Source organism: Talpa europaea (genome assembly GCF_964194135.1).
Source record: "Talpa europaea genome assembly, chromosome: 3".
In the NCBI taxonomy this organism is placed as follows: Eukaryota; Metazoa; Chordata; class Mammalia; order Eulipotyphla; family Talpidae; genus Talpa; species Talpa europaea.
The window spans coordinates 14,958,505-14,986,011 of NC_140069.1; the positions used below are offsets into that span (position 1 = coordinate 14,958,505).

Here is a 27,507-nt window from a genome sequence, read left to right on the forward strand (position 1 = left end):
CTTACTGATGAGTGAACTCAGCATAGAGAGGCATGAAATCTTCCCAGGGTTAACATGTAGGACTCAATCCTTGATCAGTTTGTCCAGTTTGACTCCAGTATATTGGCATTACATTATACTAAGAAAAAAATTCCTTTGAATAATACCCTAGACAAATATTACCCTAAAAAACAATAACACTGCCAGTTATAAAGTATTTTACTATTAATATTTGAATAGAGTCCCACAATAACTCTAAGTGTTAGTAGCTCAAGTTGTGGATGTCAGATGGAAATTCAGAAGTTCAGGGGTGAGTCTGGAGTCACACGGTTTTGTCCTTGCTCATGGGCCTTCATTATTTATGAATTCACTTAAGAAACAACCATGCTGTTAAGTTCTTCTTCCACTGGAGAAACAAGATGAATGCAATCCTCTGTCTTCTGTAATTCACAGTCAGAGCAAAAGAGCTGACTTTCTCTCTTAACTATTTTTTACCCCATCTCTGGATTCACTTTGAACTAGGGGTGGAAGAGGTCCAATGAAGGGGCAGATGCTTGAGGGAGCAATACTGGTGATCCATGGAGTATACACCTCCCCTCTTGGTAGATGGGGTGATGGGGGGAGCTTCCTGGTTCTTCCTCTTCTACTCCTTCAACTCTGGTGAAGGATAGAACATGGCTGTTCAAGAGACAGACCCTTAAATATGAGGCCCTGACGCAGAACCTGGTTTTCAGCGACTGTTTGAGCATGCTGGCAGAGAGTAGGGTGCCAATCAGAGCTAATTGATGATCTGTACTCCTGGCAAGGGACTACATTCAGAAGTCATGGGGTCCAACTTTGAGACATGCAGCTCCCTGGAGTAGGTGAGGAATGCTAAAACCCTTTATTGCAAAGCACCAAACTGTCAACAGCTATAGGGCCGTGGAGAGATCTTGAAGAAGAAACTCTAAAAGTTCAATCTGTAGGACACTAAGTAGGGTACACAGAGCTCTCTGATGATGATGGGTTGGTGAAGAAAATAGTAGTCAAGCTACCCCACAATCTGTAAGGATTTTCCTGACAGAGGCAGGATTTTTCCGCTGCTGATTCTCTCTGCTGTCTCTCACCAGAGGGCAGATAACAAGAAGTGAAAGAGGAAAAGCTCGGGCTTAGAACCCGAGTAGGAGAAGTTCCTTCTTCTACAGGGTCCATGTAACGTTGGAAATGAATGATTGCGCCCACCCCAACAGCGCTCTGAGAAAATGCGGTGCAAAAACAAGAGACCTTGTTATTCCAGCTCTCAGAACCCACAGGGCAGGGGTCAGACAAGAGGGGGATAAAGTGTCTGGGACGCACTCCAGGCTGCACCCGGATCTTGGCTGAATCGGACGCCCAGGGTGGAGGAGACCGGCGCAGCGGCTGCCCAGCCGTGCCCAGCCCTCCCACCGCTGGTGGCGGCTGCCAGGACGGCGGCTGCTAGCGGGAAGGGGCCGGTAAACCTCAAAGCAGTGCGGAGACAGCAGCCGCCTTGTTCCCTGGCCGGGTGACTTTTTTTCCACCCTCCCAGAGACCAGACACCCCAGCCCCACCCCTGACCCCCCACCTCTCCGGGCTATTCCGTCCCCTCCCCGGGCTCTGAAAGTGTTAATAACCCTGGAGCTTTACGCATCCTTCCCTCTCCACCCCCAAGCCCCCGCCCTCTCACTCTCCCCTAACCCCCACTCAGGGTTCCTAAAAAAGAAAGGTGCAAAGTTTGGTCCAGATAGAGAGGGAGAAATCAAAGCCAAGCCGACACTTCCTGTCGCCCGGGCTCTATATAAAACGTGATGAGCGCACGGGCTGCGGAGTCGCCCCGCAGCGCTCGCCCAGCAGCCGCCGCCTCTTCCGAGCGCTTGAGGTTTCCCGGGGACCACAATGAACAAGCTGCTGTGCTGCGCGCTGGTGGTAAGTCCCAGGCCGCGGGGCCGCGAGCGCGGGCGCCCCGGGCGCATGGAGAGGCTGCCTGCCCCTGCGCCCCGGGCCTCCCCGCGGATTCAGGGGGACAGAGATCATCTCGCTCCCATCTCCCAGGAGAGATTTGGGGTCAGGTTGGAACAGGATGCCTCTTTCTAGCTACTTCTCTGTCCCTTTCCACTGGAAGTTTCAACTAGGTCTATGGAGAGCAGAAATCAGCTCCAGCCAGGTCTCTTATGGGTGACTGGATTCTATCCATTTTTTCACTGTTGTTATTCTAAGGTTTTTAACCTTCATTTAGTTCATACTTTTAGTTAACTTGTATGTTGCCGTTATTATTGGCTATTAAGTGCTCTCTTAGGATCAAAATAAGTTGGCAGGAGATGTCAACCTTCTTGAAACTTATATTAGGGTAAAATTTGGATGCAGCAAGTATGATAGGATACATCATTAAGTTCATTCCTCACTTACGTGAATCTTTATGGAAGTTTTGAATAATTAGCACCAGAAAAATGGATCTCACACACATACACTTGCTATCTGTGAAGTTTAACAGTTTAATAAATTATTATTATTAAAATGGGTTATTCTAGCCCACAACTTCAATATACCATGGAAAATATCAGTGGGTTAATGTTGGTTATGTTCTAATATATATCCAACAACATAGGGTGAAAAGTTATTTTTAACATACCAATTGGAAAAGAAAGGAAACTCTTTGACTTAGCTTAGCTTCTTCTTTTTTTTTAATTTGGATTTTGACCAAGTCAATAAGATTCATGTGTGGATTATTCTATGACCAATGATTTATTTCAAATTTATTTATTTCCTCCAATGATTTATATCACTGGAGTGTGGGTTACATTGGCATATGAATCAGACATTCATGGAAGGGTAGGAGAACCCACATTTAAGCCACGTGTATGTTTTGAGCGTGTTGGAATAAAGATTTGAATTTCTAATCAGCCCCATAAATAGTGAATGGAGGGCTAAGAAGCCTTCTAGTTAGTTCTCAGCATAAACAAACATGAATCAGTTTAGCGAACATCACTAAAGTAAAACTAGGTTGGAAAGTTTCTCAAAGAGAACATCAGTGAGTTAGCACCCAGATCAAGAAATACTCCATTTCCAGCACCGGGGAAGTTCCCTATGCTCCCTCACTACTTGGCCAGAGTAATCAATATTCTGACATCTAACACCATAAATGAAGTTTGCACGTATTTGAACTTTTTATAAGTAGACTTTATGTACTTTTTTTGCTTCTGGTTTCTTTCACTTAGGTTCTGTTGTGAGATCATCTTCACTGTTGAATGCATAATAGTTAATCAGTTTTCATTGTTGTATAGTATTTCACAGCATAACTATACCACACTTGATTTAGTCGTTTTAGTTTTTGACTAGCATAATAATAATCTTGCCACCAATATGGAGGTATGCAGTCTTCCCAATCCTTTGTATTTAGTGAGAGATTTAATTATAATGGTGACTTGAATTTCTGAATTTCCATTAAATAACATGTGCACCCAATAATAAATTAATCAAATGTTTTGAAATGTGTTCTGTATAAAGCACTAGGTATGTGTATAAATACTACTAATTATAGATGATGGCACATTATCAAAGAGAAGATGTTATACATGTCTTGAACATGAGGAAACACTTTAAATAGGAAAGATTTCCCCTTTTCAGTGGTTTCTGAGATTGACTTCATTTTATAAATAATTGGAAATAGACACTTTGTACTTCTACACAAAGAACCCAACATTGTCCTTTTGTAAATGCAGAGGCACAGTTCTAGAAGGTGGAAGCACTGCAGTTTCTTTGTACTTGGCATCCCACTAGACAGTAGGGACAGAGTGGAAAACAAGATGGACACTATCCCTGTCCCCACAGACCTTGCAGCCTACTGGGAAAGGCAGATATTGAACAAGTAACCGTATGTATGAGAGTCACAAAAGATCAAGTATTGAATGACTTGGTTATATGAAAGATGCTGCCCTCCAGGACCATTCAAGGCAAGCAGCAGTGAAGTGGTTAACAGTTTGGTTGCTTTGAACCAAAATTCAAATACCACTACTTCAATTTCCTAAATGACTAAAGGAAACTTAGATCTCTCTTAGGTTTTAGTTTTCTCTTCTATAAAATACGCATACATGCCAGATGCTCCATGTTAACTCCAGCTGCTCACATCCTGTCATGAATAATATGCCAGTAATCTAGAAGAAGTGCATTGTAGGAAGGACAGGCTGACAGTTCTCCGAGGAGAGATGGCTATTAACTAGTACCTTGAAGGAGAAAGAGAATGTTTCATTGTTGGAAATAAAATCAAGGTGTCTGAAACCTAAAAGGTGGGGAAGGTAAAACTGTGTGGCAATGGAAAAGTCTAGCTGCTTCTCTCGAGAGCAGAGAATGTGCTGGTAGGCAAGCAGAGAAGGGGCGAGGTCATTAAGACCAAACTTTCCTGGAGAGTTCATGCATGTACTGCAGTGGAGACCTGCTTTATGAAAAGAGGTGGTTCTTTAGCAAGTCGTGTCCTTCACGGGTGCGGAGGAGCTACCTGAGCTGAAACATCCTGACCAAGACCTCCATTTTAACTGGTGACTGAAACTTGCCATCATATAGTGCTGCAACCATCCATTGTACTTCTCAAAGCTAAACTCAGAATGAATGTTCTGGTGCTAGGACTTGGAGTCAGGATTAGAGGAAAGAGAGCTAGAGGAAGTAGATACATTTTCTCCCGACAACTGCCTGATCTGTCTGTCCTCCCTTACAATAATGTTATTTCTGATAGTTTTTGTTATTGTTGTTGTTTATTTTGGTTTCCTTCTTCTCTCCCAGTGGTTGAATGTGTATTTGTCTGGCTTGTTTTGTTGTTTATTTTAAGAGAATGATCGCTGGAAAGTTTCTAGGAGAATCTGGCATTTACTCAGTTCAAAACAGTCCTGATCCCTTTCCCTAGCAACCTTCTGGCCTCTGTCACCTAGCAACCTTCAGCACAGTTCCTAGTTTCAATGGACTCTTTAATTTTACTTCTTAGGCTAAAACCATGGTTGTGAAATTCCTTTGGTTGGGGAAGAAAGCATTTGCACCAGATGTTTTATCCATTTACTTATAGAAGAAGACCTGTGGCTCTGTCATCACAGGATTACAAAATACACACAGATAAGCTCACTTTCTTGACCACAGACATGTCCCCTGGACTGTGTTCTAAGCAACCCTCATCCCTCTGCCTGCACCTTCTCTTTCCTAAAAGCTTTCTGAGTATTATTTTCTTTAGTAGCTCATTAACGAAAAGCATTCCCTTTAGTCTGAATTTCTCCATTGCAGCCCTCCCCCAAATGACAGTGTATGGAAGAGAAAGAGTGATCATTGGGTTATTATGATAATTATCATATAATTATTATATTATATATATGTGATATATAACAATATAATTATATATTATAAAAATTATTAGTATTATTATTGAAGTGACAGTGGTTAACAGCACTGTGGCTTAGAGGTATAGGATCCCACCTCTTTAGATGTATGTTACTCCACCCCACCCACCACCAAGGTACCCATAGTCCATTGTGCCCCCTCCACAACCTGTGAGCTTATAAAAATTTATACTTGCATTATTCAAGGCCTTAACTAAGAATGCCTGGCCAGCCATGATGTTGCTACTACAGAGCAGAGATGCTGAAATTATCAACCTATTTATATGCTGTATTCCATAAGACCATAGTCTTCATTCATTGCAGACTTCTCCCAGGCACAATTCTTTGTAAACACCCCATACTCTCCTCAATGACTATTAGAGTACATGTATTTTACCTACACACATTAGTTTTAGAAATCAATATACTGGCATAAGTATACTATAAAGAAGAAATAAAAGGAAAGTATTTTATAAGAAGATAAGCTTCATGAGAGACATAATGCAGTATTAATATGTAACATCTTTCTGCAGAATGGCCATGAACTGGCCATGAAGAACAGGGACTGGGCCATGTGTGTTACTCAGAGGCATAAAACAGTACGATCATGTATCAACTTTTATGTCATTAAATTTCTGGAAAATTCAGTATGTATACAAGTCTTTCCACAGAAACTTTGTGTATATATAACATGGAGTTAGGAGCTAGGCACAGTTAATGATAAGTTTTTTTTTTTTTTTACTAGATCAATTTTATTTAGTAGATCATTTTGTAAATAGGACATTTGAAATGTGTGTGTGGGGGACATGAGATTATTCTTAATTGTTCAGGATATCTAACAGCACACAGTCACTGTGACAACAGAAACCCCCCATAAATTTCCAGAACTTCTAGGAGATTGTACCATCCAAGTGGTAAACAAAGTATGAGCTCTTTGCAAGCATAGATTTTCATTTTATTCATTTTTTCAGCCCCCAGGTACTCCCAGTGCTTGAAACTCAGTGTGTGTTTGCCAGGTCAAAGGAACTATAAAGAGATTTGCTGGGATGTGGACTCATTTACCAGGAGTTTCTGTGGCTAGTTGGACAGAATGTAGCTTACCCTTAAAGATACAACATTGCAATGTGGACTTCCCTTTCTTTTAGAATATAAATACAGCATCCTTCCCACCTGACCGATGCTTTCAATATTATTTTGTACATTTCCACCATGAACGCTCATGACCACCTACATAAACACCCATTCTTAAGCATGCAATGAAAGTAAACCAGATTCATATCTTGACCCTCAGCAGCGCTACCTCTGCTCAACTGATCCACTTCCTAACTGCCATTGGATTATTTTGGGCATTAAGTTTTCATTTTGTCTGACAAATTTTTTTGTAAAATAGCCCAAAAAGGTTGCCGAGTGTATGTTTGAAGTCAGGAAAGTCCAGGACATAGGATAAGCCTGCATTGGAGATAAAAATTCTGGGTCATCATCCTGGGACAGGGTTTTGAAATCATAGGGAAGGATGATTTCATGTGGCAGGAGTTGAAAGAGAGAAGCAGCCTTAGAACTTATTTCTGATACTGATAATATGGTAAACAAAATGCAAATATAAACAGTAATAGCAGCCATGTTTAGAAAAGAAAACAAAAATCAAAATAAAATTTAGCAACCCACAATAGCAGGAACTAGTGAATTGGAAATCCTAGCAACATCTGTAAACTATCTATGCAAGAAGAAAAGAGTGAGGTATGGCCAACTTGAAATAGATACAAGGACAGTATTTTTATGTGACATGTAATTAGTTTTTGGAACTTACTGCCACAGAATATTTTGGGGTAACTAGCTTAGAAAGTCTAAAAAAAGAATTCTTTGAGACAGTTGTATGGGATAAGAATAGTGTTACAGAACATTAGGTAAGGAGCTATGTGTACCCCTCCGTCTCTCATTTACCTGGACTCTTAAAATTAATGTGTCGAAGGGCAGAACCATCTTCAGACACACTAATGTGGTTTCTCCCAGCTACAGGGTGATATAATTTCCCAGGTGCTTGAGTAAATTTTTTCACCCCAATTTTTCAGAAGCAACTGAAACAGCCAGACCAGAAATGGATAGAGGATGCTTTCGGAAATAAAATATCATTCCTGCTGGCCTTCTGAAAAAAATAATATATTCTTAATGGCCTTGATTTATTACTTTCTTACTGTGATTTAAAAAAATTCATCTCTCAAAAATTATGGTTCTAATACTGTGAAAACATTGTTTCATTTCCTCAAAAAATCTTCCATAAAAATCAAAAAGAATAGTCTTAGGATTTGCATTTCCATTTAGTCTGGCCCTTGAAAGCAGTTTCTATAACAGCCTCTTAAATAATCAAGTACAAAGTTGGAAAATAGGTGTCAAGATGAATTTAGACTTAGAACAAGATAATAATTCATGTACAGTTTATGACTGCTTTTGGTAAATGCAATTTTCTTCTCTGATCTTTGATCCACAAACCTCAATTCTTTGCCATGTTATATCTCTTCTACAAGAAAGCTGTTTCTTCTATTCTTAGAAAACATGGATATTAGGATCCTATTCTATAAAATGTTCCCACACCACCATCCATTTGCACCAACATCATCAAGAGAAAAATATAACTTGGGCATTCAAATGTGGAGCAGAGTAACTAACAATCAGACCCCCACAAAAATGGAGAGAAAACAGCTCTAAGTCTTTAGATCTTTCCTAGACTCTAAGATCCAGTTAGTGACTCCATTTCTCTCAGTGTTACTTTATCCAGTCTAAAATAAGGCTGTTAAACCGGGTGATACGTAGAAGGTCTGTTTTAACCTTCTGTCATTAAAAAGTGAATTAAAATTATTTATTGCATGCTACTTGTTATTCTAAACATGAAAGTCAGACTTAATTGTTTCTCTTTCTCTTTTTTTGCATGAAAAAACTATCTTAAGAGAATTTAAAATTGCAATTGTCCACATTTTCTCTGCCCATTTGATTTCCTATGTGCAAAATTGAAGATGCAGTTTTTAAAAAATGTTCCTACTTTTCAGTAGTAAGACTTATTAGTTTTAGTCTCACAGATTGTTCTTTCAAACCAAAAAATATTTTCTCCTTAAACAAGTCTTCCTTGTCTTTAGCTAGCATGCATGTCGTTAATGTACATATTTTTCATACTCCATTTAGCTAGAAACCCTAAAACACTCCCTCAGGACTTACTAAAGAGGTATAATTATGATCCCTAGCAATTTCCTTAGACTCATTGAGCAGAATTTTCTTTGAATTTGTATTCAAGAGGAAGTACTTGACAACTGCATGCCTCTCTTTGGCATAAATGTCAGAGCTTCAGGTGGGATAAGCGCGATAATGGGTAGGTTGGCATAACCATTAAATACTGCACTTGATACACAGAGCTGATAGACAGAAACCTCTGCTCCTAGACACTCTGTTTCCTGTCTCTTTTTTTAATACCCAGTAAGATGGAAAAAAGCTTCAACTGGATGATGCTAAAATAAAGGTCGGCTAGAAAGGATGAATGCTGTTTATTGAGCTATGATGTATTAATAGTTGTTAATGCTGTCTGTAAACTGTTCTGAGTTCTCCTTCCTTCCTGAAGCATTAAGATTGTGCCTCTAGCCTCTTTGGGTTGAGGAAGGAAGGTGGGGAAACCATATGAATAGATCTAGCCAAGGACTTGTGAGTTAAAATGATAGGAGTTTCTTCCAAATTAAGGCAATTAATTGCCAATATATGACCTTCAACATTTTTTCCCCCCTGTTCTCCTCTATGGCAAACCAGCCATGGTTCAGATATTAGTTACTATATCATGCTAGGTCCTGGACAGAGGATAATGGTAATGACTTTCAGTGGACCTACTCAGAATGTAGCATGAGTGAGAAATAAACCTTTGTTATTGTTAAGCTACTGGGAATTTGAAGTTGTCTTTTAGGGCAGCATAAAACCCAGCCAGTACTTACTGATACAGTAGCCAAACACCAGTGATCAAATCTGTGATCTTTGAGGGGCAATCGCTACAAAGAACATTAAGAAAATCACAAAGATCTTAAATTTACGACATTGGATTATCAATTTAGACTTCTTCCTCAAAGCATTGTTGAAGAATTCCCGAGGGAGGAATTCTTCTTTCTCCTGCGACTGAAAATTCAACATTTAGGGAAATGAAATCGCATAAAAGTTTATTTGGGCTGCAAAATGGGAAAATCAACAGTTTTAACAATAGTTGAGAAATCAGATACCTTATTATGGGAGAGTAAGCAATCAGGTACCATATCTTTTCTCTTCATTGCTTCCCACTTGCTCTTCCTTTGCAGAAGTTCTTGCATCTTTGTCTCTCATTAGGATAGCTTCTGTCCATGTAAGCTAAGCCAAAAGGAGAAAAATCATATAACAGCCATCATTTTTTGCATATTTGTCATATATGAAAGCCATACAGAATAGTTCATTTAATTTTCTCAAAAATTTTATGATGCAGAGGTTAGTATCTATTTTACAAATGAAGAACCTGACGTTCAGAGAAATTAAGTCATTTTTCCTAAGGTTACGTGGCTGAGAAGTCTTTTCTGTGCTATCGGCGCTTACACTGAGTAAATGAGCTGAGTGAAAAACATCCATAAGTCAGAGTAAAGCCTTTGCAGTTTCTCTTCTCTTCTGGGGTTAAGAGGCCCAGGATGGGGCTGAGGAGGCTCAAATCCTTGTGTGAGGTGATCACAATGTCATTATTATTACTTTTTCAGCTCCCTCTTCAGCTGGGGGTGGGGAGGGCGTTACCATGTTATTTTTTTCTTTTGAAATGAAATGTTCAAGCCTTCTCATCGGACATGAATTCTAAGTCCAGATTCCTTAGGAAATAGAGCATGAGGCAGACACATGTATTTTTATATCTTATTTAAAAATGCAATGCTAGGGAAGCAGGAATGAATGAAAAAGAAGAAAGGCAGGAAAAGGAGAGCCAATCCAAGAGCATGCTTAAGGGAGAAGTTACTGGTTACTATAAAGTGAACCGAGTCTTACAGGAACACCTTCCAGAGAGACTTGGAAACCACTGTATTTCAGGACAGGAAAGGAAGAAGAAATTATTTATCAGGATGGTTGGATGGATAGACAGACAGATAGATGGGTGTATGGACAAAAGACTGATCTCACTGAATTTATATTGTGCTATAGTTGATTGTTTATATGCCTGTCTCCTCTTATAAAACTGCTAGTCTCCAGACAGAAGAGTTTGTTATTGAAGGTTTGTATTTAGGCAGAACTAGCTTTGAATACCAGCTGGAATGTGTAGTAATCCTGTGACCGCTGACAAGTCACTCACCTTCTGTCTCAGTTTCTTCATCTATAAAATGGAGATAATCCTGTCTCATCAGAGGTGGTTGGATGGGATGAATGCTAAGACCATGTGAAGGAAGGGCTTAGTAACGCACCTACTATATAACAACATTATAAAAGATCAAGTATTCAGCATACCACCGAGGCTTCTGGTGTGATATTCACATGCTGTAGGTACCCAGTAAATGCCTACAAGTTTAACTAGGATAATGTTTTACTTGATTTCTAGTTCTAGTTTCCATTCCATTTTATAACCACTGTGGCTTTTCAGACTTTATCTCACCAATTGCCCAGACCCATATATTGGTTGGACTTCAATCTAGGTCATTAACAACCAGAAGAGATTCCATAAGATGATGTGAGTTATGTTACAATCCTCAAAGAAAAGCACTGTAGACGTGAAAGGGAATTTAAAAATTGACCTTCAGAACTATCAGCACACTAAAATGTATTGCCATTTCTGAGCCCAAACTTCCCAGTGTTATAGCTGGAAAACTTCAAAGTATTCACCCTTCCTTCCTGCTTGTCCAATGGGCCAGACTGATTGTAAGGGAAGTTGCAACCAGCACTGCTGTTGAGTTGAAGTTTTCAGAACTGACATTATATATCAAATCTGATGATTAACAAAAGCCTAAGGGAAGAAATAATAAGGTCTGAGAGACCAAATATTTGAAATACTACATTATCTTCCTTAGAAAAGATTTTATTTTAAAAGATTTATTTATTTATGCATACAAGAGCTGAGGTACAGGCCAGAGGTGTAGGGGGGTGAGAGGATTCACCGGAGACAAAGTGGGGAACAGAACAGGCAGCTCTGCTGAAATACACTGCTGAGGGGAGCAGCAGGCTAGTCAGGAGAGGTCTGCTGCGCCATGTGGGTCAGCTCCCTGGCTGGGGATCGAACTCGTGCTGCAGAGGCTGCAGACAGCTTCATCGGTTGGCTTAACCCCTTGCGCCACCAGGGAGGTGCTTCCTTAGAAAAGTTTTAAGTGTTTACCTACATTGCAAATTCTTCTTTCTCAGAGATTTTTTTTTTCCTTTTATTTGTCAATCTACCCAATGCTAATTGTCTATAAAACTCCTCTGAAGCCCTGATAGTATCATAAACAAATCTGTCCTGATAATTCTGGTTGATTGCAAACATAAGCAAGGTACAGCTAATTAATTTTAAGGCTTTCAACCAAGTAAAGGAAGCTTCTGGAGGGAACCCAAAAAATCACATTTAAGTTAAATTTATCTGGAGAGAGTTCTTTCACCCCCTGGGAAGTAAAATAGTGTCAAGTTTGGCCCAGTGATTCACTTAATAAATCATAATTGCTTGTGTTTCCTTTTCCCTATTGGCCTAGCAAAAGCTGTTGGCAGCTTATCAGTTCTATATAGATGAACAGATTTTATTCATTTGCTCTTACTTCCTTACCTAGAGACATATTCCTCAGCCAAACAACTGGCTTTTATGAAAATTATTAAGCAGTGGTAGATCCTGGGGTGCGGAACTGGCAGCAAGTGATAAACCTCTTAACTGAACAACTGGACTTTTTCATATATTCACCTTTAAAATGGAAACTAACTGTAAATGGAATTGTACATGCAAAATGCCATGCAAGATGAAAGATGCTTTAAAAAGTCTCCCTTTAGGCAAATTCTGTCTCGCTATCATTTTGTAGATTTTGAGTTTGTCCTTGCAAATTTATCCTTTACATGGTGGATATTTGTAAACATCAGTAAACCTAATTATGCTTAGTAGGTCTTCATGATATCTCTTGAATTGAATAAAATTAAATTAGATCAACTGACTACTTGCTATGTAAAACATCTTTGTAAGACACTTCTTAAGCATTTATGGAATGTGGCAACAAGTATTTTTCTCTCTGGGTCCTTTAAGCAAACCCATGGAACTATTTTGAAACATTTGACCAAGACCAAGAAAATGATACTAGATTGCAAAATAGCAAAACTGATTTTAAAAACAAGTCAGAGACAGTATTTTCTGGAGACAATTAAAAAGAGGGTAGGTAATTAACTTACGGCACATCTTAGGTGTCTTACTTCCCATGGAAAAGGAAACTTGAAATTGTCTCCAGAAAAGAATCTGATTCAAAATGTCTCTTATTTCCCTCTGTGTAATGAACATATAAAATAATGCCTCTTACTTGTCTGGACTTATTCTTTACCAAGTTTACTTATGTCCCTATGTTCATTTGAAATGTAACAATTTAAAGGGGATTCAAATTCAGAGATAGCTAAAATGATGTTTATTCTTCATTTTCAAGGTAAAATGGTAGTCCAGAGTTACTAAGCTGGTGGTCAACCTGCATTTGAACCCCTGTATGCACATTATAAAGTAGATTTCCAGCTGAAAATGCTCTTGTTAATTCACATTGATCTAATTGCCAAGCTATACACTTTTAAAAACGTATTATTCATTTAGCAATCTTTTTGAAACTGCGCTATCTCTACTTTTTTTCAACCTTCTCTTTTTCCATCCTACATGCAAATGATTATAAGTCTGAAAGGTTAGCATTTTAATAAACATTTTTTGCTTGTACATAATATCTTTGGGTAATCGCATCCAAACTCTCAGCTTCTAGAGTCATTTATATGCTCATAACCCTGAATGCCATGAATTCCCAATACATTCTCCAGTTGTCTACTACACATCATCACTTGAGTCTCATAGATGGAAGATGTTCCAAACTAATCCATAGTTTTTCTCCATGACTGTCTCTTCCTCTTGCTATCAGTAATTAGTGGCTACACCACATAGCTAAGGGTCAGAATTCATGGGCATGTTCTCTAACTGCTCTTTCTTTTACCCCCTGCAGTACCCCATATTCGTCCCTGTCTCTGCTCCATAACCAGTGCCAAACTTCAGCCTCCCATCACTTATGACTTCTCTTGTTTCTCTTGTTCCCCTTTCTTCTCTGCTCCGATTTTTTTGTGGTGTTTTAAGACTATTTTACATCAGACTGGGCTTTCAGATGAATATTCCTATGAAGTGGTAACATTAACTCACTCAACTCCATCACTTAGCAGCATTTCCAAAGCATGGTAATTGTTTCAATACATGATTGCTAACTAAATGAATAAATATTATTTACGGACTGGAAGAAAAAAGGGAATGAGCTACATTTCTAAGATTACAGAAAATCAATAAACTAATCTTCATAGGAAAATAGGTTATTTTTAATAAGCTTTCTAGTTTACACTCTAAGAGATCTTTAGGAAATTCACTATGATATATATCCTGAATGTTTCCTTTCTTGGCTAAGATGAACTGTAAAATGGCATGGTTTCCAAACTGACCAGAAGTTTAGCTAACTCTGGATAGTCCTCAAATAGTTCTCTGCGGCAAAGATCATGACGAGGGATCACAAAAGGAACTCCCAAACCAAGTAGTTATTTCAAGCTGTGCGTGGGCTCTTTTTAATGAATTTTCCATAAACGGAAACCCACTGGGTCACTCATGGTCCTACATACCAGAAAGCAAGCCCAGTAGAAGGGGATTGGCTGCATTGCATAATGCAAAAATAAACTTGCTGGAGGAAATATATTCTTTTGTCCTTTAGGAAGAAGCATAAACCAGTAAATGTTCTGGTCAAACCACTTATCTGAGTAATTTCTATCTCAGTAGTGTCAGACAAGAACTAGTCTTAGCACAGAAATACAAAAGTCAACATCATCTGGACTTGGGGAGGTTTTGGTTGCTCTGACTGCTCTGATCTCCTAACTTAAGTTCCTGAGCCTCAGTGAAAAACCAGCACTTTGGGGCTGGTATTTGGACTATGCATGAAGGCTATCACATAAGTGAGAACATCTGGTAAGTGTTAAAGGATGTAAAGCAAAATAGTATTCTGTGGTACATGCTCTGAGTTTGAATTCTACCTACACTAATTAGTGTGGCCTGGGATGGTTAATAACTCATTCTGTGACTAATTTTTACAGTTTATGGATATTAATAATGAAGATAAAATATCCTAATGTTGGTTCAAACAAACATAAAGGTTATTTTCTAGTCCATTGCTTGGCACAGATTAGAGATTTAATGCATGAATGTTAGAGTGAAATACACAACACAATTATGTCTTTGTTTTGCCATATTTTGCCATATATATATATATATATATATATATATATATATTTGGAACCAAGAATTGGATGATTCATGGAAAAAACAAGGTAGAACATTTAATGATAAAATGCTTACACAGATATCTTAAGTATTTTATTTTGGCTTTAGACATTTAAATAAATGTTCATTCACCTGTATTTTGAGATCTGACTAAGGCTTTTCTTGGAATTAGTGTTTACCAACTGGAGTCCCATGCTGTTTTGCTTACAAAACTCTTATCCATAATACATTGCCCATCCATTTCAGTTTGCAATTTAAAGACATCATTCAGACAAATGGATTATGTAACTTTTCTAGATATTTCCTCAATTATCTTAGCTACTCCAAAATCTATAATGGGTCTTTTGTTTTGATTTTTTGGCTCATCTTTATCAGCTTCATCCCAAAATATTTGCTTTACTTTTCATAGAAATATTTCTGTTTTTCACACCCAGGTTTATTGGTTACATTATATGTAATTGAATTACCTAATTATGGTTACAATTATAGCATATACATACATCTATACATATATAAATATATAAACATGGTGTACACCATAAGCATAAACAGATTCAGCAGCAAACATACAGCTGACTTTTTTGTTAAGCACACAGCTCCACTGAAAACAGCATATGGGAAGAAACGTGCTAGAGGAAAAGGCATAGCTGAGAACTCAGGTTGTTGAGGTATCAGTGGATTTTACAGAGGGAATGGAAGCATGGGTGGATCTGAAAAGTGGAGATTGCTGGGGAGAGTCCTGCTGTTGAAAAGGCTTTCACAAATAAAATAATAAAACGAAGTAAAAATGGATTAGAGCCAGACATTTGTTTCCAAGTTCACTGGCTAATTAAACTCTTCAAACCACAGTGTATTACAATGGTAGATCCAGAAAAATCTTTGAAGAAAAATGAATTCAGTACACCCACTATCTTCACCTCTTACCATCATCTGCTAACTTTTATTAGGTGAGGAAAGAAGGTTGGGTTTGAAATAGAAAATTCTTTAACACTGTCAAACAAAATGGAAGGTAAGGAGAGGGACAGAGCTATTAGAGGTATAACCTCAACCCTTTCAAGAAAAAAGGCCTAGGAGCTTCAAGAAGAATGAAGCTGGACTGGTGGGAGACCCTAGATCTGAGGACTTCAAATTCCCCCTTCAAGCTCAAGTAGTCTGCACCAGAGAGAATGGGAGGAGGAAGAAAGAAAGTAAATGGAGAGAATACTCCAGTTTCTTTAAAGGTCAAGCATAAAACACACACACACAAACCCAAAGTTGTCACTGCTCTACAGCACTTTATGCTCCTACAGACACACCTATGTCTGTATCCTAGCTTTTGCAGATATGTGAAACAGTTGTATGACAACTGAAATTTACACAGCAATTTATCTTTAAACCTTTATTAGATTTAAATACTATCAGCTGGCAAAGGAGATAGAGCTAGCATGAAGATGATCTGTCCTGTGGCATCTTTTCCATGCTTTTCCAGGAAATGCAAAAGAAAGAAGTAAAAGAGGACCGAGAAGAAAGGCTGTATTGATAGGTCCTATCCTCTGTCCAGTAACTGGTTCCAGAATTTCTGTGTGGGAACTGGGGCTAACCAGAAAATGAGACCTAAACATCCAGTTTTGGCCACACAGAGTTCTGTCCTTTTACCAAAGTGGAAAATTTTCAAGGGAAACACAGAGGCTCAATGGAACTTGCTGAAAACAACCCTCAATTTCTCAAGGCTTTCTGATTTTTAAAAAATATATACACTACTTCCCTGCAGTGCCCTTGAAGACATTACCATCACTAGTATAATTGCTCTCTAATTCTTAAGGTGGCCTGGTTTAGTTTTTTTCTCTGCAGACTCTTTTCACTTCAATGTCCCTGTAGTTTGAAGAAATGCAACCAATTTTCAAAGCATGGTTTCAGGAAACCAGTAATGTCATGTCCAGTTGCCTAGAAAAACAGAAATCGCATCAGCATTCTTAGTCAGATCTTGTGTTTGTTTAACTCCTTCTAGTGAGGAACACAAGCACCAGCTGTGGGGTTTTCCCATCCCTTCCCCCACCATGTGATCAGGAAGAGAAAAGTCAGCACTGGTGAATACATGGGCACCACCAAACTCTGTTGAAATGTTGAAGGGGGACTGGTGGATGTGAGTTTGGGGAAGTCTCCAGACTCCTAACTTTCTCGGCACTATGGTGCAAGACAAAGGCATCCCTGGGGACCTCTGATCCAGGCCTCTTGAAAGCCAAAGAACCCTCAAAAGTGACTTTTCAGGAAACTGAAAGTGAACAGTAAGGGAAAAAAGCATTTCTCACTGCTTTCATGTCTCTTTGCAAGTTGCATCAGGAAAACATCTAGCCTTAGTCTTGAAGATTTTAGAAACACTTAAGCCAAGTTTGGCTGAGGGGTGCTGAAGGATATAGCCTAATATATTTAAATTACCCACTGGCAGCAAAATCAATTGTTTCTTCTTGTTTTGCCTCCTTTGTAACATTGATCACATTTGTGAGTATTTATTTATTCCCTTCACTTGCTGTCAGCCTCTAGGCTAGGCTGAGAGCTCCTGAAGATCAGGACTACCTTTGTTTTGTGCACCATATATTAAATTCTTCCACATGGGTGGTTCACAGTGGGTGCTTGGTTAATGTGTTGAATGAATAAGGAGGTTCCATCTATCTCTGAAAGACCCAGAGCACACCAGAGCCTTTACCCATCACTGGTTTCATCAAGAAGTTGTCCTGAAAGACCATAGAAGCAGCCCCGATTTTGCACTGTATTCTCTTTTTGCTCATTGGAAGTGCTTTACATCCCAGAACTTTAGAAATTGTTCTCAGTTGAAAAGTCCATGACCCTGACTGAGATGGTTTGTCCTTTGCTTCTGATTTATCAGCTCATATTAGGTCTCTCAGTCCTGAAGCTTAACATATGCCATTAAGAGGTAAGAAGTCGCTTAGATTAAAATGTCCAAATGCCTATGAAAAAAGCCAAAATTCAAAAGGGGGTGTGATTTCCCAAGCTTGGCATGATATTCCCAGGCCAAAGATTTTCTGTGAGATTTCTTGGATCTGCAAGGAAGAGAGTTTGGAAAAATTATTGTTTGGCCTGGTGCCTACCCAAAGCCTGAAAATAGTCAGTGTTGATCCCTGTACCAAAGACAAACAGTGAAAACCAAACAAACTATTCCCTACATACAAAAACCACTCTCTTCTGAGCATGTTTCCCACCATCAGTACTTCGATGACTCCTTCCAGTCTTTCTGAGATCTGCAACACAAGACAGGACAGCCAGGGAGTCACCGTCCTGAGCAGCACCTTTGCCCATGAGAGCCTCTTCCTCCAGCTGCATAGACTTCTTCTTGCCTTTGTGTATGGAAACATCTGAAATCCTGCCTGCTCCCTGAAGTTCTGCCCAATTAACATGAAGAGGATATTTAATTTCCTAGACAGCATTTACCCATCAATGGAGTCAAAATCCAGGCATATAATGTTCGGAGGAAATAGCAGTCTTAAAGTTCTAGGGATCCTTCAATGAATTACGTTCCATGGGGACAGGGATCTTGTCTTACTCCTTCAGAATATCCCTGGTGGGAATTCAATGTCTAGATGTTGCACACAAGTGACTGATTGGAGTGACTGTTGAGGTCATCATACAACCTTCACACATCGCCCATTTTTCACTCTGGAATCGTGACATCTTAGAATGGAAAAACTAAGACCGAGATCATCTGGCATTAAAGACTGTTATCCCTCTATCTTCCTTCCATGTTTCAAATCTCTCATTGGCTTTTTGTTTTTTTTTAATATTTACCATCTAATATATAATTTATTTGTAATTTGTTATTTTTTACCTCTCCCCTCAATTGGATTATAAACTCCACAAGAGCAGGGTTTCTTGCCTATTATTTATTCACTGTTGAATTCCAGGGGTCTAGAAAACAGTTTGCCATATATTAAGGGCTCAGTAACCATTTGCCCTGTGAGTAAATGAAAGAATAATTGTCGAGTAGGGACATCACACATCAGAAACACTGCAAACTTTTTCTTCTTTTTTTAAATCCTTTACCCCAACTCCACACCTGAAGAATCAGAAGGCCTTGGAGAATGAATCCAGGAATATATATTTGTTTTGAGGAGTATATGTGATTCTGGTCTAGATGTTCAGAGACTTAGTCACTGAGAGAAAACTACCAGTGGCAAAACTTGGCTTCTGGACTTCCTTGGTGGTGAAGGTCAATAGGTAGGAAGGTCATGAGATTTAAAGAACAATTTCTTGAATCTAACACAGTTTTGTACAGAAGCTGCTCTCTGTGTCCATGCTAAGATGGCACTATTTTCATTTCTCCTGCTAGCTCCTGGACGTCTCCATTAAATGGACCATCCAGGAAACCTTTCCTCCCAAGTACCTGCGTTATGACCCAGAAACCTCTCGTCAGCTGATGTGCGACCAATGTCCTCCTGGCACCTACCTGAAACAGCACTGCACCTCCAGGCGGAAGACGGTGTGTTCGCCCTGCCCTGACCACTACTACACAGACAGCTGGCACACCAGCGACGAGTGTCTGTACTGCAGCCCGGTGTGCAAGGAGCTGCAGCATGTCAAGCAGGAGTGCAACGGCACCCACAACCGCGTGTGCGAGTGTGAGGAAGGCCGCTACCTGGAGTTGGAGTTCTGCCTGAAGCACAGAAGCTGCCCACCAGGGTTTGGAGTGCTGCACGCAGGTACTCATCCGCCTCCCCCAGGTGGCAAAGTCGGGGAGGAGGGAAAGTTTAACTCGTGTCCTGATGACATTTTAGGAGAGCAAACTGCAATGGTAATGAAAGCTGCTAGGTATGCACTATGTGGATTGCTGGCAGAGGACCATTTCTTAGAGGAATACTTTGCCACTACAGGGCAATTTAGTGACAAATTTCAAATGCAGCAAATAGCTCTCTAATGAGATGCATGATGAATTGCTCTTTTTTCGAGGCACACATTCCGAATTGCACTGTTTATAGTTGATCTATACCTCTGTGCTTCACTTCAGCATGGACAGCTTCAAACTGCAGTGCTTTTTGACAAACATCAGAAATGTTAATTGATACCAAGAGAGTAATTATACTGATATTAATGAGGCTCTAGAGTGCTAACAATGAGCAGTTATAATTAATTTTGTAAAAAATGAGAATGGTTAGGGGAAATGCATTGCACTATTAAAAATGAAGCTAGTTCTTCCTTAAGCATGGGAATTGAGTGTCTGGGAGGATAAAGACTGTAGCAGTATCTCTTCAATAAGCTTATTCTTTATCTTAGACAAAACAGATTGTCAAGCCAAGCATAAGTACCTGTCTACAAACAAAGTACTTTCTCTTTTTGCTTTTTGAGCAGACAGGTTAAGGCCAGAGGGCACTGAATCTACAGCTACAACTCACATTTTTTCCTTATTTACCAAGTTTCAGTGTAGTCTGTGTCCTTCCATGGCTTGGGAAAATGAAGAGTATTCATTTACTTTTCTGGAGGAAGTAGTAATCAGTATAGATCCTGATTTCTCAATATGAAGCAGAGTTTCTCAACCTCGGCACCACTGATATTTTGAGCTGGGTAATTCTTTTTGTGGGCAGCTGTCCTGTGCATTGTGGAATCTTTAGCACCAGCTGGTCTCTAGCCACCAGATGCAATAACATTTCTTTCCTAGATGTGACAACTAAAAATAGCTCCAGACATTGTCTCTTGTCTCCTGGTTGACAAAATCACCCTTATCGACAAGGGTGGTTGACACCCACTGGTTGAGAGGATGCTAATTATTTATAACTATTCTAATTTTCAGAAATTGTAGCATACATCTGAGTTATTTGAAGATGTATAGCATCTAAACTATAAGATGACACATACTTTTAGTTTAAAAGCAAACTTATTCAAAAATTGAAACTAGTAAGTTTCCTAAAGCTGTGAATCTTATAAAATTAATCACAGAAGGTGCAAAATGCCTCTCACATGACTATTTGAGAAATTGGTGACACTTGCTAGTTTTTATTGGATGATACTTTGGGACTCAAAAGCTAAGCCAAGTTGCAGAGGGAAAAAATCTCATCCAACAAAAACAAATCCATTTAATTCAATTTGGTAAGTTGCATATGTAGAAGAATTAAGTAAGCAGGGACTCCACAGCTGGAAACTAGAATATTTTGAAAAGTAATGAAAATAGCAAGGATTTTTCTCACATGTGCATGAAAATCTGTTTGTAGAATGAAGTAAGCAGGCAGTCAGAAGACAGGACAAAGACACACATTTTATTTTGTGCCATCACTGTGGGCTTATTTACAATTCCCTCCCTAAAAACCCACAAGGTAGTTCCTCATGGAAAATAAGAGGTTTCCAGGCCAAAGAGATGGCAGGACTATACACTGTTATTCTAAAAAATAGCTAACAACCATTCCTTCTTGTTTTGAAGTCAGATCATCTCTTCTTCATACTTTGCTTTTCTTTCTGCTAGTCCTGTAATTTCTATGTAATTAGCTATGGCGAACCTGGCGAAATTCTCAGATGTAAAGAATTTCTCTCATTATTAGAGTTCCTATTTTGCCTGCAGGCTTACACTTTTTATGTTCCCATGGATATTAATAAGGTAAAATCATTTACTTAGATGGATAATTTTCCTTTTATAAAATGTTCTATCCATTATAAAAGAGGGAAGCTCTATTCAAAAAGGTCGTTATAGAAAGCCATCCAAAGATGAAGAAACTTACTTCTACCATTCTTGGATTCTTTTTGTTAAAGAACCTTAAAGTCTAAATTACCTGAAAGAATGTCTTCTCATACTTGTGACTTTCTCATTCGAACGCCTGAGTAGAACCAAGTCATCAATTTCATCTGAACAATGACAAGATTCTTCTTTGTGTGGTTGGCTTTTCAGAACTTGTGACAGCTGGCAAAGAGAGACTTGGATGCAGCTGTCCAAGTCTACTTATTCCTAAAATACTAGCAATGAAAGAATATCACGGAACACCTGTCCAAATGCTTTTTTATGATACTGTAGTATTTGCTATGGAGTCCAATCCTGCTTAAGGGGCGGGGATAGTGTAAGAAAGTGCTTAGAAAAATAGGCTTCTTTGTAAGGTAATTCCTAAGCTGATGTCAGGCCCTGGCAGAAAGGGCACTAAATATGTGAAGGTTCATGTCTGTGGTATCCTCTCTCTCTCTCTCTCTCTCTCTCTCTGGCCAATCTTTTGTCATTTTTACTGGTCAATGCATGATCAAGCCCTTTAGACATGAAAGATGCAGGGAACTATGAAATTAGAGCCAACTCATAAGGCTATTTTTTTTCTGGTTTTAGTAAAATATACAATGAAGTGGGAGGTTGATATTTTTAATAAATGCAGCTTATTAACTTATATAGCTTTCAATATCCCCTTTTATATCTGTTAGCTTGCATAAGGCAGAATTGGCCTGTAAAAGCTATATTTGAATATTGAAGACTAAGTCTGTTCAACTAGCTTACACTAGATGGAGGTATTTTCATATGCAAATACACAGCAAGATACCTTCACTCCATGCAGAACAGAGTCAAGGATTTGAAGGTATTTGTGGAGTGGTTCAAGTTTTCCTACCATTGATTTTTCCAAATACATCAATTATCGTTTCCACCATGAAATAAAATGCCCTTGTAGTTACCCTTCCCTGAAATTTTAACAACTGTGCTCTTTTAAAGCTCAGCAATTTAAGCAAACGGTATATAATCTTCCATTTACTCTGTAGCTTAACTGCAGGCTTACGCTTTTAAGTCAGCAACCAACTTTATTGCCACTTTCAAAAGTTTTATTATAATGTTGTAAATTTTTACTTCTCAAGGTTAGCATACTTATGAGTTGCTTTACAATTAGGATTCTGGAAAGAAAGAACTTTAGTAGGAACTGATTGGAAGTTAACAAGGCAGCAATGGGTACTGATTTCAAAGAATGATCTTCCAGCAGTTACAGAGCATCTCTCTTCATAATTTCCAGGAATAATTGTGTGAAGACTATGGTTGGGAAGAAACCCTCACAGACATGACCACACAGGCTGATAAATGAATACCCTGGCTTTTCTTTCATTTCATCTCCCATTTCCTGGGTGTTGTGTGGGTAAAGCAAAAAACTAACTTGTGTTCCTTTTACAAGAAGGAGAGACAGCCTAAGGCAATAACAGTAGAAGTTTTGTTCTCTCTGTCTAATGAAGTGAAAAATGAAAATGTTTGAGTTTTATGCAACATATTAGTAGCAGTAAAAACAAAGTGAAAAGTCTTTCGAAATATGTGTTAAGAGGGTATCTGTTGTGAAAGTATTTGAGAAGGTGCTAAATGGCTTGGTGTTTTCTATAGGAACCCCGGAGCGAAATACAGTTTGCAAAAGATGTCCAGATGGGTTCTTCTCGAATGAAACATCGTCTAAGGCACCCTGCAGAAAACACACAAATTGCAGTGCATTTGGTCTCCTTTTAACCCAAAAAGGAAATACTACGCATGACAATCGATGTTCTGGAAATAGTGAAATGACTCAAAAATGTGGAATAGGTAATTATATTTTAAAATATCAGCCTTTGTACAACCTCTGAGTTGGACATATGGCACCCTGGCCATCTTAGTGAAACACACATTTTTCTCTTTCTCAAATTTTAACCAGCTTAAGGCCATTATCTGTGAATCATTGCTAGCACAGTTACCCCAAATCTTCCCCAAAGTTCCCATCTTCTCACACAACAAGCTCTAAACCTTAACATTCTCCTACTCACACTTATCCATGGGAAAAGGGATGGTGGAGAGATTATATCTGAGGTCAAATTAACAGAGTTCAAATCACAGAATTTTTTGTTATGCATTTGTGTCACTTTTAAATATATCTGTGTTATTATCCAAAGTATAAGTTGTCATCTAAGAAGCTAAGTGATATATATTGCTGCCAAATTAGAAATATAAAATTGGCTTTTGTTACCTATAATATTACTGACTCAACTGCATGAAAATTCCATTTTTCTCCCATTGACTTAAACTCTTTATTTGAAAGGGTTACTAGTTCCAAACTCACGTCTGAATAGATCCCATGTTGTTTATGACATGAATCAGGTTGGTGTCTTCACCCTTTCTATACTATCTCTAGAATAATCTCAGCCCTTCTACCAAGGGCTCATCACACCAAGGAAGATTTACTTCTTAGCAAATATGATGAACCAACTTGACTCTTCCTAAGCATCATTTTTAGACATGGAAGCATAGATATGTGGGTAGAGAGATTAAGATTCCAACACAGTTCCATCATTTTTTACACTGTGTAATTAGAATCTTAGACAAGTTAAGGTGATTTCTTATCTAAATAATGGACTGAGGAGAGGAGTCCTAAGAGGAATCACTTCTAACTTTAATATTCTCTTATTTTAGTTCATTTTTTATTTTATTTTTATCATCCAAGCAACTCTTCATAGGTATAAGGTATGTTGTTATAACAGGCTTAATCTTAATAAAGCACTGTGAAGGTTGCTCACGTTCAATGTCACTAGTGAATGGCAGAGCCAGGATTCAAATCCAGTTCTGATAATCCCAAAGGCAACTCTTAATCTCTGATAAGCTGACCCTCCCTAGACATTCACACCTTAGTACTCTTATCTATAAAATGCCATTTGTGTTTGAGTGTTTTTCTACTTATACATCTATATCCAAGTTTTCTCCCAAAGGGAAACTATGTTTGTATATATGCAGAAAGTAATATATTATTCCACTTAATTTTCAAGCTCCTTTAAAGGCAGTGATTATGTTTGTTTTGACACCGATGGCCACTAAATGACTGTGTAGACACTATCTAACTTTTAATAGAATGTTAATATTTATATCAAATTATAGAATTGTTTTAGTAATTTATTTCTAACAATATTATATTCTTATCTTTATTAAACGCTCTCCCCTTCCCAAAATGCCCTTAAAGATGTAAGCTCAGTTGGGTTGGCAATTTGCCACTAAGACCAGCTAATAAAAAGGTGATTGTTATTTCATTTTGCATTTTATCATAGTCTGTCTTGGAAAATTCAAGATTGATTGGTATGTTGGTTTTTTAATTCTGTCTTTTGTTCAATAGACTTCCAAACATCCAATTGTTGAATACCTCTTCTTGGTTTTTCATCTCTCTCTAGATGTCACCTTATGTGAAGAGGCATTCTTTAGGTTTGCAGTTCCTACCAAGTTTACCCCTAACTGGCTCAGCATCCTGGTAGACAATCTGCCTGGCACCAAAGTAAATGCAGAGAGTGTCGAGAGAATAAAACGGCAACACAGCTCACAAGAACAAACTTTCCAGCTGCTGAAGTTATGGAAACATCAAAACAAAGACCAAGATATGGTCAAGAAGATCATCCAAGGTATGGCAACCAAAATAAAGAAGTTAATCAGAAATCAAAGATCTCCATTTCTAGTAAAGCAGGAATCAGATTATGTACCCGTGTGACTGTGTGGCTGATGTTTCCCTTTAAGGAATTATTGTTAGACTGAAAAAATTTTCACAAGCAGTAATGTAGATGCTGTTCCACTGGCCATCATGTAAGGCTTTAATTCTTATCTCCCAGTTCCCTTCACCCAATTCCTTTCTAAGGCTTATTGAACACTCTAAAATATTAATGCATTTAAATATAAGACTAGACATTGGGAAAACTGTCTTTAGATCCCTCAGGAGTATTATTAGCACAATGTGGAAGTGCACTAGCTACCTACACGTTTTTGAACCACTTTGGATCTGACCTTGCATTTCCACTCAGAAGCTATGTTGTGTTTATTTGATGCTTCTCTCCGGAGAGACTCAAAGTGCCTTACAGATACCCTTTTATTAATCCTTACAGCATGGCCTATTTTAAAATTACCATTTTAATAGCATATGTTGTGAGGATTAATGAGATATGGTCTGTAAAGTGTTTGAGTTTCTCGGAAGGAAGGGCTGGTTAAAATAAAGTACTCTTGTATTTTAGAGTTTTATAAAGAATCTCCTTTAAGAAACTTGTGTGTGTGCATGTGTGTTTTGCAGAATCAAAAAACTGAAAGCAAGTTTTTTTCAGTGTAAACTACAACTGTAATCTTAAAAATGTAGGCTTTAAGATATCAACTGGAAAGAATGCTGACTTCAATTAGCAAGGAGAGGACATGTCAGGAGAGGAGGGACGCTGGTCTAATGCGTACATTGTCAATGCACATTCTTTCTGCTCTTCACTTGTAGTTAAATGATTGGGGAGTCCTGCCTTACCCTAAAAGCCCCAAACATCTAAAACCAAGGCAAGAGATTTTAAGAGAATAACATATTTGGCAGTTGAATGCTTCCTTGTGAAAAGAGTAAAATTTTCTTCTGCTTTTGGCCAACAAAATGTATTCTTTGAAAGCATAATTAGCCCTGAAGCAAAAAAGAAAGAGAAGTAAAGAATCAGAAGGGACCAACTCCCTATTTTATAAATGAGCACATTTCAACCTAGAAAGATGAACTGACTTGCCTTCAGGCTTGCAGATACTAAATGACTGATGTCATTAACAGAAATGTTGGCTACTCCCTCTTATGTTTGTGTTCTATTTCATTACTGCAATAGTCTTTAGGCCATGGATATCCTCTTGCTCCTGTGCTTTAGGTTACTCAGTTTCCAGATCTTTTCTCTCATGATGTTCATCCTTTGGTGCTATTTATTAAAGACCAGGGGGAAGCAACTAACTCTTTTCAAATAGTGTATATGTTGGATATCAACTAGAAAAAGGCAAAATTACAAAATTCAATTATAAATTGAATCCTTTTTAAAAAATGTTATGGTGATAACTTTCCCAAATTTTCTTAGATAGCTGGGAGTGATGTGCCTTTAGGTTTTTATTTAATTTTCAAAATTAGAGTTTTTCAACAATACTTAGAGGCTTAGAATTTAAAGCATGTCATCCTATTGTAATACAAAACTTTATCAATAGCAGTTCTCAGAAATAAGTAGCATCACTCATGTCTCTCAAAAAAAAAGAGAGGTTATCTTTAAAATAAAATTACAAAACTCTGGGAGATCTGTCTGCTTCAGGGTAGACCAAGAATTATATACATCACTTGACCATCTGGGGTTTGGCTTTATGCAGATATCGACCTCTGTGAAAACAGCGTGCAGCGGCACATCGGACACATGAACCTCACCTTTGAGCAGCTTCACAGCTTGATGGGAAATTTGCCTGGGAAGAGAGTCCCAGCAGAAGACATTGAGAAAACCACGAAGACATGCAAACCAAATGAGCAGATTCTGAAGCTGCTTAGCCTGTGGAGAATAAAAAATGGCGACCAAGACACTCTGAAGGGCTTAATGCACGCGCTCAAGCACTTGAAAACATATCATTTCCCCAAAACTGTCACTCAGGGTCTAAAGAAGACCATCAGGTTCCTTCATAGTTTCACTATGTACAGACTGTACCAGAAGCTATTTTTAGAAATGATAGGAAACCAGGTTCAATCAGTCAAAATAAGCTGCTTATAACTGGAAGTGGTCGTTAGGCTGTTTCCACACAATGGGTCAGAGCCGATGGATGAGTAAACCATTTCTCAGGCACTTGAGGGGGTACAATGATTTCTTTCTCATCACCAAGGTCTAGATTTGACCACAGGGCATGAAACAAAAAGTTACGGTGTGGAGAAAGAACTAATATTTCCCCCAAAGTTCAATAAATCCCAAACAGTTTATCCAACTGACAGATCTGGTCCAGTATCTACTGACTACATTTTCCTTTATTACTGCTTGCAGTAATTC

At 38.5% G+C, this 27,507-nt stretch overlaps 1 protein-coding gene across 1 annotated transcript; it reads left to right on the top strand.

Moving 5' to 3' along the window:
- Nucleotides 1-1,872: 1,872 nt before the first annotated feature.
- TNFRSF11B (TNF receptor superfamily member 11b) lies at nucleotides 1,873-27,237 on the top strand (the record flags this gene model as incomplete). The annotated part of the gene is made up of 5 exons (XM_084230007.1): nucleotides 1,873-1,902; nucleotides 19,115-19,484; nucleotides 23,099-23,290; nucleotides 24,898-25,122; nucleotides 26,849-27,237. 5 exons carry the CDS (start codon nucleotides 1,873-1,875, stop codon nucleotides 27,235-27,237), a joined length of 1,206 nt encoding a protein of 401 aa, XP_084086133.1.
- Nucleotides 27,238-27,507: the final 270 nt, after the last annotated feature.